Genomic DNA, 15,049 nt, shown 5'->3' on the forward strand with positions numbered 1-15,049 from the left:
AAAAGTGAGAGAAAGAGTGTATACACACACACACACACACACACACACACACACATGCACACACACGTACACACACACACACACACACACACACACACACATATATGACATAAATGCAAGGCTAAGGGTATAGTGTGACTGTAGAGCACTGGTCTAACATGCACAGGGATCTGAATTCCATTCACAGCATGGAAAATAAACAAACAAACAAAGAGAAAAAAGAATAATTCAGAATCTTGTCTCTTGTTAGCATGCAAGGAACAATAAGATTTCTGCATTGCCAACAAGCAAAACCACAAACATAACCGTGAGAAAACTCTAGAAAAATCTAAAATTTGAGGGTATTTAAGACAATCACTAAACTGTAATCTTTGGGATTTTTTTTTTTTAGGTAATGAAAAACAACAAACAAATAATAATAATAATAATAATAATAATAATAATAATAATAGGGAAAGCCTTTTTAGACTGAGAGAGTTTGACAGGTCTAAAAAACAGTAAATGCAAAGTTTGATTTTGGATATTCTGAATTTGATTCTTTTGTGATGAAGACACACTTGGGAATCCTTGATTAGGATCTGAGATTTACATGATAGTAAGGATTGACAAGGTTGTTCCTTGGTCTGGGTAAGTACTTTGTGTTCACTGAGAAGGATGTCTTTGTTTGCAGGGAAAACTGAAAAATTTCAGAGCATGAACCATACATTTGCTAACCAGTTTTGAGTGGTTAGGAAAAGCCACTGTGCTTTGAGCTTTTCTCTAAGTTTGAGAAAACAGGAAAAGAGAAGATGGATAATGCACAATTTTACTACCGAAGATAAACGTGATCGATGAGCTATGAGCAAGGAAAAAGTAAGAGTGATTATTTGGGTCATGGAGAAAATTAGAGACAAACATTGCAGAGATTCCAAAAGGGATAGATGTTTATATTGGTTAGTTAGTCAATCCCAGGAGGCTGGCTGCTTTAGGACAGCCCAGTGCTCTTGATCAGGTAGGTGGGGGGAGGGGTCTGTAATGAGGAAGGGAGGGATCCTCTGACTCTAGCGACCTTTCTTCCCCAAGAAATACAACACACTAACAAAGTCACTGGGAACATAGAAGAAATGACGTTCCTTCTAGAGCAGAAAGGGAAACTTTGGAGCTGTGACATGTGTGGAAAGAAGTCATTAATCAGAGACCAGGAGGAAGACAGTTTCTCAATACAAGCCTGACCCCAAAAGCACAACACACACACACACCCACACCCACAAACAATACAAAACAAACAAAGCAAAACAACAAAAATCCCCACAGCTTTGCTCTGGCAAAATAGCAGGACATCAGAATGGTAAGGTCAACACAATCAGCTGCTCCCTGATGTCACAGACCTGCCCTCTTTTTCTTGGTGATGACATATTCATTCAGCAATGGGGGCACATACAGAGTGGCTCATTGCAATGAATGAGGACTTCTCCAACACAGAGACCCTTGCTGCTCATGGCCGCGTGTCCCATTCGGTTCTGATTGCTGTGTCTGCTGCTTCACTCCTTACAGTGTACTAAATAAACACATTGTTCTTTTAGAAAAAGGAAAGGTCCAAATCGTGAGGTTTTCCGCTGACCTACCAAAACCTCCTGCTAACACGAGGAATGCCAAGCTCTATGTCTTATTTTGTTTTTGACAGTAAGTGTTTAAGATGAGAGAGTAGCTTTAAGATACTTAAAATTTGATTATGTTATATAAGATAATTTCTTTTCCTTTAGGAAGCAGGCACTGATTTATTTAGACACAAGGAACACAATGTCTCCTACTTCAATATAATTAGACATCACCTCAAGAGGCAAATGGAACAAAATGCAAGCAACTTGTGAATCTGGGAAAAGGTTATGCAGGGGTCTCCTGCTATATTTCAATATGGCTGAGATTTTCTTTAAAGATACAAATACTGGATAAATTCTAGCAAGGATGTGGAGACAGGAGATTCTTATACATTATTGCCAAGAAAGTAAATTGATTCAGTTTAAGGACTCATGAAGTAACTGTGGAGTTTCCTCAAACAACAAAAATAGAACAACTTGACTCAGTTTCATCATTCCTGGGTATATCCCTGAAAGAATATGTCAGCATACTATAGAAATGCTTGCACATCTATTGCTGCAGTGCTCACAATTGCTAAGAAATAAAACAGCCTAGAAGTCCATCTATAAAGCTAGAGAGAGAATGAATATTTTTGGATAGGGAGATGAGGAATCTGAGAAGAGTTGGATGAGTGGGATATATGGTCAAAATATAGTATATGAAAAATTTCAAATGAAAAAAAATAACAATGCTATATGTATAAAATGTCATAATGAAACTGTGTATGCTGCCAAAGAATTAATTAAAAAAGAAAACTATGATACAATTCAGAAATCCCTTATTATTATTATTATTATTATTATTATTATTATTATTATTATTATTATTTTGACCTCCATTCGGATACTTGTGGAGAGTTAAGGACATTTGATTGTATTGGATGAAAACTAATGTACAGCATCTTCAGAAACTTCTGAAGGAAGGGAAGGAAAAACACCTGGGAGACAGGCTCTGGGGATCCCAAAATATCAACACCAGAGACAAATAAAAATCCCTGTTTTTAATAAAATCCCCTGGTATCCATTTATGACATGACTTTTCTGCTTCCCCTGAGATACCAAGGAAACCGTGAAGAAAGGAGACCCAGGTGGGCAGTGTAGGCAGCATTGCTTCCCTTGGAGATTTCCTCTTGATCTATAAACTCATAGAAGCTTCTTCTTCTATTAGCACCGCTTTCAGAGCCGGTGGAAGAACTGGGTATGTCGTGTCACACACCACTGTTTCTCTAACTGCAGTCCTATCTGGATCATGAAGGGAAGTGAGCAATTATGAGGTATGGCTTTGAAGAGGAACAAGGACTTTTTTTTTTCTATTTCATTGTCTTTGTTGTTGTTTGTGCAGATGTGGCCAGAACAGAGCTGACATATGTTGGGAATGCCATGGGTTCTTCTTTATCAGCTTCTAGTCCCAATTGGTCCTGTGCTCATCCTCGGCCAAGACCTGGAATTAGACATCACAGAATGCTTGGTGAGCTCAAGCCCAACGGCACAGTTTCTCAGATTCTTTCCTACATCATGTCCTATCAAACATTTTCCCTCTTTAGATCTCTCAGATATATGTAAGAATCACAGATTTGAAAAGAGGTTGCTTTATGTCTCCCTGGTGTCTTTGAACTGTGCTTCCTAGTCTCAGGAGGCATGGTTCAAGAGTTTTCTTTCTTTGTTTTCTGCAGTAGTCATTTACATGTCATATTATAAATACATATCAGGAAGCTGATCCAAGTGGTCCATTAAAATTTTTTCCACTATACAACAGGTTAACTAAGATTTAGAACATATATGATTTCTTATACATACCAATATATTTAATAGTAAATTATTTCCATTCTCAAATATTTCTGTTTCCTGTTTTATTTGACATGTGGCCTTAACCAAAATGTTGGCTAGACCAACTTTTGACTTCATTAGCTTCTTTCAGTGTTACTTTATTGTTAGATTAGACCATTCAAACCCTCCTAATTGCTTTCCTCTCTCAACTTTCATTATTTCATACCTTTTTGTCATTTTCATTGTCTCTCAAAAGTTCCTGAATGTCTTCTTTTTGATACAAATCCACACAAAAGATCATTTAAGACATCAATTATTGAACATGTATGGTGTCCTAAATCTTTAAATGGATTAGCTGATTTATTGAACATGTATGGTGTCCTAAATCTTTAAATGGATTAGCTGATTTAATCCTCACAGTGTTTCTTTGACATCAGTCCCATTGCTATGTAACTGACATATGCAACATATGCAACTGAAAGTTGGCAAGACTAAACACGTTTCTCAGTTTCACAGTTACTTGGGTGTTATATTTGGGAATTGACTTAAGCAACTGATTGAAGGTCTGGTGAGTTTGACATCTTATGCAACAAGAAAAAGGAGAGGGCCCAGTAGTGATAGGTAATGTTGGTACACAGATGTTTTGCTAATGCTTAACCTAACACTAAGATCTCAATTTGGACAGTGGGCCCACTGATCACAGAGCAGAAGCAAGGATTAGAAAATCCAGCTAATAAAAATCTGTCTGCCTGTGATCACCACTGACATCCTTATCTTGTCATTCACCATAATCCTTGATGAAGTAAACATTCTCTGAATTAGCTATCCTCTCTTTCTTGTACCACTGTCCTAGATTTGCAGTGTCATTTGATTCCCTACAGGAAGATGTGAAAAAGGATGGAGAAAGAAACCACTGTTCACTTGAAAAGGATGCTGCATTGACGCCTTCCTCTTTTCTAGGTCCCACTACTTTTATGAGTAACGCCTTTGTCCCTTTGTCAAACAGCTAAATTAAAATTGTACTGAGAATTCTAGATTCTTCAGTCAGAGAGTACTTATTGAGTGCTACTTGAGTTGGACTCAGAAATCTTAGTACATATTTGGAGAGTTTATATTCTGACTTGAAATGAGGCTACCTCCAAGGAGACAGCAGACGACACTGCACAAAGCAGTGGAATCTAAACTACCATAAGTGACATAAGGTAAACATGAACAACCAACTCTCAGAAATAAGCAAGTCTTGATTTTTAATATTGTTAGTTTCTGAGATAAAAAATATTTCTCCACATATTAAAATGTGGCAAGAATGCAATGTCTGAGTATGGAGCTGGGAAATGGTATGTGCAGCCTGTTACTGTGCTGAGGTAATACAATCAGGCTCCAGCACACATAAGGAGTGGGTGCAATCCTTAGGAAAGAAATGGGGATGAGGAATTGGGTTATTCTGACAGGATTTCATGGATGTGGTAGGCAATGAGCTGAGTCTTAAAATGTTCATATGAAAGTATTTTAAAAATTAGAAGCAAATGTATTTGAGTTTGGTAGGATTGAAATTCTACAGTCTTAAAGGCAAGAATGAAAATATAACTTCCCCTGGTATGTAGATGTTCTTCCATGTACTAAGGACCTAGTATCTGAATGGGCTGCAAGGAATAAAGGGCATCCAGGTAAGATTTAAAAATATGTATATAGGCACAGATTTGATAATGGATATTGGGAGTTACCTATGCTTTGGGGAGGTTATCATTTCTAGAGCAGAGGTTGATGTAAAGGCAAATTGACTTTCTGAGTAAGCCGTGGAATGTTGTGATAATCCTTATCAGTCCTCTAGAGATATCTTTTTCCGATTCCAAAAGCAGTGTATGACTAGTATATTAGAACTCAGACGTTCTACTTAAGTCTCCAACCCCAACTCTGCTGCTGAAGCCACTGTAGATACACACACACAAAAACCAAATGCTTTGTCCCAGATCTCATGTTTCGACATTCACAGTCCCCAGATCCACACCCAGGTTTTCTAAGCGCTTCCTAATGCCAATGTATCTCATGCTACAGTGTTTCTCTCCAACCCTTACTCCAAGAATCAATCTTACTAAAAGTCAAAGGGGGAATATTTTAAGTATTAACTCTGGAGAAGTAGGTAAAATATTACAATATGCTGTGACTTAAGAGGATAGAGATGTAGCTCAGTGGTAGAGTATTTGTTTAGCATGCACAAGATTCTAAAGGCAAACAATGTGGCATTATACAGTGTTGTGTGACACTATATGATGTCATACGAAGGAATGCAAAATGTCTAATACATAGAGCAATATATATCTCATCAATTTTTATTATAAATTTTTTGTGAATTTTGATAAGTCTTCAGATCTGTAAGACCTGGGGATTGAACCTAGATTCTCTGTGAGAGAAGCAAGTATTCTGACTGCTGAACCAGTTCTTACTCCAGACCATTTTTACTTTTATTTATATTGCTAAGGATACTTCTTTATATAGCTGTCTTATAATTTAGACATTTGCATTGTTTGCAGCTTTGGACTTCTAGGAAAATGACTCTTAGAACATCTAAATATGAATATCCCTTTGTGGATACATTTTGTTTGTTTGTTTGTCTTGTGTAAATGCCCAGGAAAATTACAGTCATGGATATTGGTATAGATTTAATATAATTAAAAAAATGTCACATTGTTCTCCAAATAGATTGTAACACTTCACATTCCAACTATCAATACTTAGGACTCCCAGTTCTTTCTCTTGGTTACAGTGTTGGATGTTGTTAGGCTTTTTAATTTTAGCCATTTAAGTAGGTGTGCGTCTCACTGTAGTTTTGTTTTGCATCTCTCCAATGGCTAATGTTGCTCAGAGTCCTTTCATGTGATTATTAGATATTTTATGTATTTTTATATATGTTTGCATACTATCCAGTTTAAAATGTGTCTTATTATTGACTTGCAAAGTTCTTTATATATTCTAGATATAATTTCAGAGTTTTGTTTTGTGAATGCTTTCTATTAGAGCACAGTTTATCTTTTTCGTTTTTCTAACAACGATGAAGCTTAAGCTGTAATTTGTTATGTTTTCATTTAAGCTCTTTGTTACTTCCCTAAGGACCTTTTCCTTATTTGAGGGTCACAAATTTTCATCTTTTATTTTTGTTTAGAAATATTTTATGGCTTTGTCTTTTATGCATGCCTATGATTTATTTAAAATAATTTCTGAAAAGTTGTGGAATAAAATCTGAGGTTCACTTTTCTCCTCATGAGTATTTTGCTCATTCCAGGAACAATTGTTGAAAGTGTCTCAAAGACACCTTAGTTCTTTAGGTATGTGTTTGAATTCTGCATTACATTGCTCTATGTGTTCCTGGGGCAGTGGGCAGAAGCACTCAATGAAGCAGAGAAGAATGAGAATAAGAGGGGAAAAAGCCGAGACTGACAACTTTAGGGATGGAAACTTCTTTAGAGGCATTTGAGTTAATGGATTTATGAAGGTAAACTTAGTAAACCCAACTTGCTAGGAATTACAGAGCCTGAGAGTAAAAGTCTGTCTTTGTAACTCTGAAAATGAAGAGAAAGCAATGAAACAGGAGCCACAGAGAACCACAGTGTTGGTGATTTATGGAGTCCTACTTGCCTGGGCTTGTGTCTGTCTCACACCATGTTGATCAATAGACTAACTGAAGTAGGGTTGGTCCTAAAGTTTATAGTTCTTTCCCCCAAATTGTCATTCTGGAGACTGATGATTTTTCAGGATGAGAATGTGTTTTGTTTCTTAGCTAGAGGATCGGATACCTTAATCATTGCTTTTTGTCATTTTGAGACAGGATCTCTCAGAGTAGTTGAGGTTGGTTGTGAACTTGTAATCCTTAGGCCTCTGTTACCAACTGCTAAGGTTACAGACCTGAGTCTTAACGGGTGGTTGGGTACCTTAACCTTAGTCAGGCAACTATGGATTTAGAAACTGGGACAGAATAAGGTATACTTTAAGAAAAGTCTCCTGAGTTTTACATATAGTAGGTGGAGCTCCTGGATGCCAGCATGCATAGACTAGACTGATGTCATGAAGTCACTAAAGAAGATACAAAAGTGAGATAGGATGATCCAGAATTTGTTTTAAAAATTATATAAAGTTCATTATGATTTCAACACCCATAAAAGTCAAGAAAGACGTTGGATATTTGAGAAATATTGTTGTAAACATAGATATGTGAATGCAGTCAACATAGACACAGCAAAGAAAAATTGAAATTTAAAGAATGGCTACAAAAAGAAGGAGCCAAGGAGGATCAATAGAGCAGCTATGTAGTCATGGTACAGTCAGAATTAAGAGATTCGTGGACAGTAACTAAATAAGCACAGGGATGACAGAAACATAGTGTGGTGTCATGGAAACCAAGGATAGAGAATGTTTCTAGGAGGTAGGGTCAGATGTGTCAAACCAAAGAACAAAAAATGGAAGAAAAACAAAGTCTGACAGCTTTAGTAGTGGAGACTGCTTCAGTGACACTTGAGTGAGTGGTTTCATATGCATGAACACGTGGTGCCCTCAGGCAACAAATCAGTGAGCAGGAGAAAAAGAAATCTCTTCAGTAATACTGGAAATGAAACCAGAACAGTGCAATAGTCACTGTGTGTGCCCTCCTTACAGTCTCTCTCTGTCTCTCTGTCTCATGTGTGTGTGTGTGTGTGTGTGTGTGTGTGTGTGTCTGTCTGTCTGTCTGACTGACTGTCTCTGTCTGTCTCTGTCTCTCTCATTCTAGGCTGCTGGCCTTGAGCTTACAAGATAGTTGAGGATGACCTTAAACTGTCCTTCTGTCTCCACCTGCGTGTGTGCCGTCACGCCAGCTTCATGCACTTTTAGAGACTAAACCCAAATCCTCATGCATGATAGACAACTAAATCTCTAGCCTGCATACTCTCTCTTTTAAAGAGGCTAGTTTTCTATGACTCTCATAGTTATATCAAATTGTCTGTTTGGTGATTTTCAAAATAGATATCAGTTAGGCTTCAAATACCTGCCTACTCTTTCCCGCTTAACCATGGAACTTATATTTTTTTTCCATACCTCACATTGTCTTAAAATCTCTTCTTGATCACAGTGGAAACTAATTGTTTTCTCACTCACAGGTCTTTTCTTGACTTCACCCAAAAGATTACTGCAATCAGTAAATAACTATTTCTTTGGTTGAGCTTTCAGAGGTCAATTGCAACAGACTGAATGTGGTCGAAGCCACTTTGGAGTTGCTCTTCTTTGAGAGTGTGAAATTTCTGGCTCATATCTTCTTGCTGAACTCAAGGCTTGACATTTAGAATTCAACTGTAATACTGTGTAAAAAGTTTCCCAGTGACTTTGTCACCAAATCTAGCAACCATCTTTTCTTCAAAGTTCATCTTTCCCAAATACCTCATACTACTGATTCATTCCATCTATAAACATCTGTCTTTATGATGTCCTTTGCTGGTGTTAATTCTTTTTAAGAGTGTTTAAGTGGGCAACAGAACATGACTGTCTTCTTGCTAGTCCCTTTCGCTTCCTAACATCACTATAGTGTGTGAGGTAAGCATGTATTCAAAGTCTTCTTGCAAAGGACAGTTTGCTAATGCTTATACACTTAAATTCTAAAAGTGTGTGTAAATGTTTCTTCTTCAGGGACAAATACTCCAGAGGTGACTACTCACAAAGGAGGGACTTTTTTCACCTTCTCAGTGCAGTCTGTCATTATTCATTACTTTAAATTTCAATTGCTAATTAAAGTTTCCCCTTGATGACTCTTCTTACCACTTTTTAGACACCAATAGTGAAGAATGCAGAGAAAGAACTTCACTGAAGTGACAGAATTTATCTTCTTGGGATTCTCTAGCTTTGGAAAGCATCAGATAACCCTCTTTGTGGTTTTTCTAACCATCTACATTTTAACTCTGGCTGGCAACATCATTATAGTGACAATCACACATATGGACCATCACCTTCACACTCCCATGTATTTCTTTCTAAGCATGTTGGCAAGTTCAGAGACTGTATATACACTGGTCATTGTCCCAAGAATGCTTTTTAGCCTGATTTTTTACAACCTTGCCATATCCTTGGCAGGTTGTGCAACCCAAATGTTCTTTTTTGTCACCTTGGCCACCAACAACTGCTTTCTGCTCACAGCAATGGGTTATGATCGTTATGTGGCCATTTGTAAGCCTCTGAGATATACGGTTATCATGAGCAAGGGAATGTGTGCCTGGTTGGTTTGTGGGTCTTTAGGCACTGGTCTGGTTATGGCAGTTCTCCATGTGCCAGCCATGTTCCATTTGCCCTTCTGTGGCACAGTGGTGGAGCACTTTTTCTGTGACATATACCCAGTAATGAAACTTTCTTGTATTGATACCACTGTCAATGAGATAATAAATTATGGTGTAAGTTCATTTGTAATTCTTGTGCCCATAGGGCTGATATTTATCTCCTATGTCCTCATCGTCTCTTCCATCCTTAAAATTGTGTCTGCTGAAGGCCAGAAGAAAGCCTTTGCCACCTGTGCCTCTCATCTCACTGTGGTCATTGTCCACTATGGCTGTGCCTCCATTGCCTACCTCAAACCCAAGTCAGAAAGTTCAGTAGAAAAAGACCTTCTTCTCTCTGTGACCTACACCATCATCACTCCCTTGCTGAACCCTGTTGTCTACAGTCTCAGGAACAAAGAAGTCAAAGATGCTCTATGCAGAGCTGTGGGCAGAAACATTCCTTAAAAGACTTGAAACTTTTTTCAGGAGATCTTTAACTCAAGTATGCCCACTCACCAATAAGATATGATCTACATGCTCCTCAAATACGATGTCTTTGGATAATGATGTCAGAGAGTAGAGAAATGCCTTTATTTTTAATGTCTCAGTAATGGCAACAAACAAAATTTGTACTCTAATGTTTAGATCTCAGATCCAAGAATCATTTTACATTGGATTAAGCATACTTTAAGTTCTGGATGGTTTTGGTTTGGAGACATCTTTAGATTCCCCTTTTATAGATTCTCAGACAATCAAGTCCTTGATCCAGTCTCAATGAAGAGAAGAGACAAGCACATCATCGCAGGAAGGAGTCTATGCACAATGAGCTGCAGAGACAGCAGCTTTCACTTCCTTCTTCCTGCACAAAAGAGAAGGCTTTTGTTTTGATGAGTTAAAATCTATTCATTTCAGACAGGACTTTCTCAATTCTTATTGATTGAAAATTAAAGACATTTGCAAGAAAAAGGGTCCCATATTTTATTATTTAGCTACATTAACTCTTTAAATATTATTAATTTTTATGTGTATTCCTATTTTTTCCTGTACATTAAAAGCAACAATGCCTTGTTCTCAGAGGCTAAGCAGTAAAGAAAACATACCGAGGTAGCTTCTCTGTAGCTATGATTTATTGTCACGCTTTTCATATTGACTCTTTTCAACCTATGGAAACCTTTGTTTTTAAGTTTTACATAGCAGCTAAAGTAAAACTGGAGTTGCTTGTGTGTGTGTGTGTGTGTGTGTGTGTGGTGCTGATTCCAGAGTTCAACTTAAACACTGTTAAGTTTTATTCTTGCAACAAACTGTGCAAGCTTCATATTTCTCCAGATATTTATACTAAAATTAGCAGGATCATAGTCTGTTGTTTTTCATTTTCAATAGGGTGAGTTCGGGGATATTTTGTGTCGTGGATATTCCCACTTGAATTAGTTTGTCTCTACTCAGAAAAGAGATGAAAAAATTTCTAAGAGACACAGATATGAAAACAACTATGTTTTACCAACCCTGCGACACTTCTGATTCACAGAAATTGGGTTGCCCATCTTCTAGGTGGCCTGTGGCTTTCTATGTTGTACAGATGCCAATATTAAAAGGTCCAAGGCAGGATGTTGAAGGTTCTTTATATGTATCACCTGTGTCAAACCATGCCAGTTCAATGGATAATAGCTGATGTCATAGCTCATGGCTAATAGCTCCTGAAGAGGCATTGCAATCTGAGTTTCATAATTAATTCGGGATGTTTGAGGTATCAGAACATTTAAAAACAATTCACTAAATTTAATGTATAAATATGAATGTGTTAATTTAAATATATTTTTGTCAATTCTCTGTATATTTCATATAATATACTTATATACTTTGATCCTACTTACTCCAAACTCCTCCTAGCTCCACCTTTCTCTATCTCAAACTTTTTCCTTTGATTTTATTCAATAACTCATCAATTCTAATTGGTGCTGTCCATACACTTCTGGGTATGGGGCCATGTACTAGACTCTCTAGAGTGTAGCTGACCTACCAGAAGTCACATCCACAGGAAAACTGAATCTCCCTTTATAAAAGTGGATGCATCATAACTCTTCAGTTAGCAATGGGAATTCATGAACCCCTCCCCACTTAATGCCAGAATGCTGACTTGCTATGGTTTTGTTTTTGTTTTTTGTTTGTTTGTTTGTTTTTCAGAAAACCACAGTTGCTGTGAATTCATGCGAGCAACTATACTGAAGACATGGTTTTGCCCCATTCCTCCTTGATCCCTGGCTCTTCCAGTCTTCCCATCTGCTCTTCTGTGATGGTACCTGAGACTTGTGAAGGGTGTGTGATGCTGATGTCCTGTTTGTCTGTTGAACAATCCACAGGAACTAATTTTCTACACTTAGGTCTGTTGAGAGTATTGGTGTTAACTATTATGCACTGCACAAAGAAACTTCTTTGATGAGGACCAAGAACAACCAAATCAAAGCTGCTGCCATTGCTTTTGATTGCCTATTAGAACTTGGTGGTAAGATCATATAAGCCAATACAGGCTACACATTGGTAACAGGACACGGAACAGCGAAGTAGGTACTGACTAGGAAGTTTCCTGTCTATCTCCTCTACTACTGGAAGCCTGCTAGGGAAATTCATAATGACAGTCTTACCCAGTTGGGAGCTCCATTACAGTTTTGAAAGATTTTGTAGTGAGCGATGTAAGTATTTCTTCCTTGCACAAATATAAAACAAATTTTATTTTCCTCCTTTAGAGACCATTTACTTCCATATTTTCTTTGACTTTTCTCAGGATGCATCCTTTGATCCCTCTATTTTGCTCACATGGATATCTTTTTTTTTCTTTTCCTTTTTTTTTCTTTTTTGTCTTTCTTTCTTACTTTCTTCCTTTCTCTCTTTTTTCCTTTCTTCTTTTCTTTCTTTCTTCCTTTCTTTCTTTCTTTCTTTCTTTCTTTCTTTCTTTCTTTCTTTCTTTCTTTCTCTCTTTCCTTCTGTTTGTCTAAGATGGAGCTATGCAGGGATCAGGAAGTAAACACAGTCTTTACTGAGAGGTTACCATTTCTTCTACCCATTCTTTAAGTGTTTGGCACCATTCCTGTCCTTTTGTCCAGCACTCGCCAGTAAGTGAATAAGTCACTGGGGTAGTTGTTTTACATGCTTTGAATGCCTTTCCACGCTCTGCAGGAGACAGCTGGAGTGCGACAAATGAGTGGGCAAGCCTAAGCAGTTCCAGACCCTCCCAGTAGGATGAGTCAGGGACAATGAGTCATTTGTTTCTGACTCCTGTAATTTATCCACAATACCTGTATTGCTTGCTAATGTGGGGCTATTGTCATGTCTTTATTGTTATTTTTTCTTATAATCATTCCCCAATATCTTGGCATATTCATGTTCCTTTATCTTATTTTTCTCTCTTTGTACAATTACATCTATTCATTTAGTACCATTTTTTGTTCAACACTTTTTGTTCATCAGAAAATGCCTATAATGTTATTTATATATTCTAAGTACATTTTCCAAGCACTACGTGCCAAGTAATTAACTGGCTATTGGTCTACAATAATGAGTAATGCAGGAACTATTTTTTATGTTATTCATAGTTCAGTGGGGGAAGTCAGACAAAATGACAAGAAATACAAAAAAAAAAAAAAAAAAAAAAAAAAAAAAAAAAAAAAAAAAAAAAAAAAAAAAAAAACTGCTAAAGGCCCATGCACGGCATCATTGTTTTGGTCAAGGGTATTCTTAAAAAAATATAAGAGCAACATAGACAAATTTATTTAGGAGACCAGAAAAGAATTCACAGAGAGCCAGTATTTCATTAACTTCGTGTGGCACTGGGCCAACTGATGTGTGGGAGGGATGAAGAAGGTTGATTAAGAGATAGGAAGAATTTAAACAGTGGCACACTAGCCTGAAAAAGCCCAAAGTGTTAGAACAGGGACTTCATTCTCCACTGTTGTCCTCCAATATGTTAAGTATTAGCTGAGTAAAAGGTGCTTAATACATCTGAAAGTGTCTTCAGAAAACTGTATGAGAACTTACTATGACATTGTGTTCAAGAATTGCCATGCTTATGGGTAGATATGAGCTATCATTTTCCTGTCTGCCTTTGGACTTCTCTCATCTGAAGTCAATTAGAAGAAAAATGAACAAAGTAAAGGTAACAAACATGGAAACCCACTTGAAAGTGCTTTTCCCCATTGTAAAATTGTTTACAATATTTATTACTTCCTTACATATTTGTAACAATAAATCCTTTAAAACTAGAAAAAAAATCATTATTTTGAAGGAACCGGGACTAACATTGAATTGATGTGTTTGAGCCATAATCAAAAAAATAGCTTTGACAAACTTACAAGCAAGTGCATTTTAGCCTGAGATATAAAATCAAGAGTTAAGATATTTAAAAAATGTATCTTTTAGAAAAAAGTTATAAAAAGATTATCATGGATATCATAATTCCTATGATGTGATCATCACAACATTGATTTTGTAACCTCTCTAGAAAAAAGCTTTATTTGATGTTTTTTCCATTCTCTGCCTGCAACCCATGATATATTAGAGGAGAAAATGGCTTCAGTACACCTAACAATAAGAATAAAACATTTTATCAATGGGTACAGATTTCTTGGGAGAAGAGAGAAGGGAACAGGAAAGATAAAGTTAGAGACATACAGACAGTAGGAACTTCAGAGCTTTACTTTGAAAAAGATATATTTAAAATATGTGAAAAACATCTCAGCTTTGCTACTGCTGCTGTCTAAGAGAACATGGGTGTTAGCCTGTGCGTTTACCACTGTATGCAGGGAGCTGGTTTGGGGAGTTTAGATGTGATGGCAATTATACAAAGGTGTGATTTATTTGTGTTATTTTATTCAATGTTGTTAGTATACGAATACTAACAATATATGTATATGTCCCTTCAAAAAGCTCATTGCTAAAGCCTTGGTTTCCAGCTAGTGTTGCTATTTGGGAAAATTCTAGAAACTTTACAATGTTGGGTCTAGTAGGAAGAACTGTGACACTGGGGCATCCCTATGGGTCTGAATCTTGTCATGTTCACCCCTTTCTTACTGGCCACCATGAGATAACCAGCTTTGGTCTTTTGCACCTTCCCTGCCCTGATGGTGTGCCTCACTACATTCCATAGACAGGATAGTTAGTTGATCATACACCAATAACTTGAGGCAAAATATTATCCTTTGTCCTTTAAATTTTCAATGTCATGTTTTGGGACAGCCATGAAGGTCTTCCATAAATACCACCTCTCCTATTTCTACAGCCCTTTGCAGTTCAAAAAGCTCGTTTACATTCATGAAGCAATTTGATTCCCGCAGTGCTCCTGTAAGGTATTTATACTAGTGTAGTATAAGCATTCCTGCTATCTTTCTTTCTTTCTCTCTCTCTCTC

At 37.1% G+C, this 15,049-nt stretch overlaps 1 protein-coding gene across 1 annotated transcript; it reads left to right on the forward strand.

Annotated features, from left to right (window-relative positions):
• Nucleotides 1-9,171: 9,171 nt before the first annotated feature.
• On the forward strand, nt 9,172-10,201 carry LOC116071163 (olfactory receptor 10J5). The gene has a single exon (XM_031342581.1). The coding sequence runs from the start codon at nt 9,188-9,190 to the stop codon at nt 10,115-10,117; it is 930 nt and encodes a 309-aa protein (XP_031198441.1). The 5' UTR covers nt 9,172-9,187; the 3' UTR covers nt 10,118-10,201.
• Nucleotides 10,202-15,049: the final 4,848 nt, after the last annotated feature.

This window comes from Mastomys coucha, unplaced genomic scaffold (genome assembly GCF_008632895.1).
Source record: "Mastomys coucha isolate ucsf_1 unplaced genomic scaffold, UCSF_Mcou_1 pScaffold1, whole genome shotgun sequence".
Taxonomy (NCBI): Eukaryota; Metazoa; Chordata; class Mammalia; order Rodentia; family Muridae; genus Mastomys; species Mastomys coucha.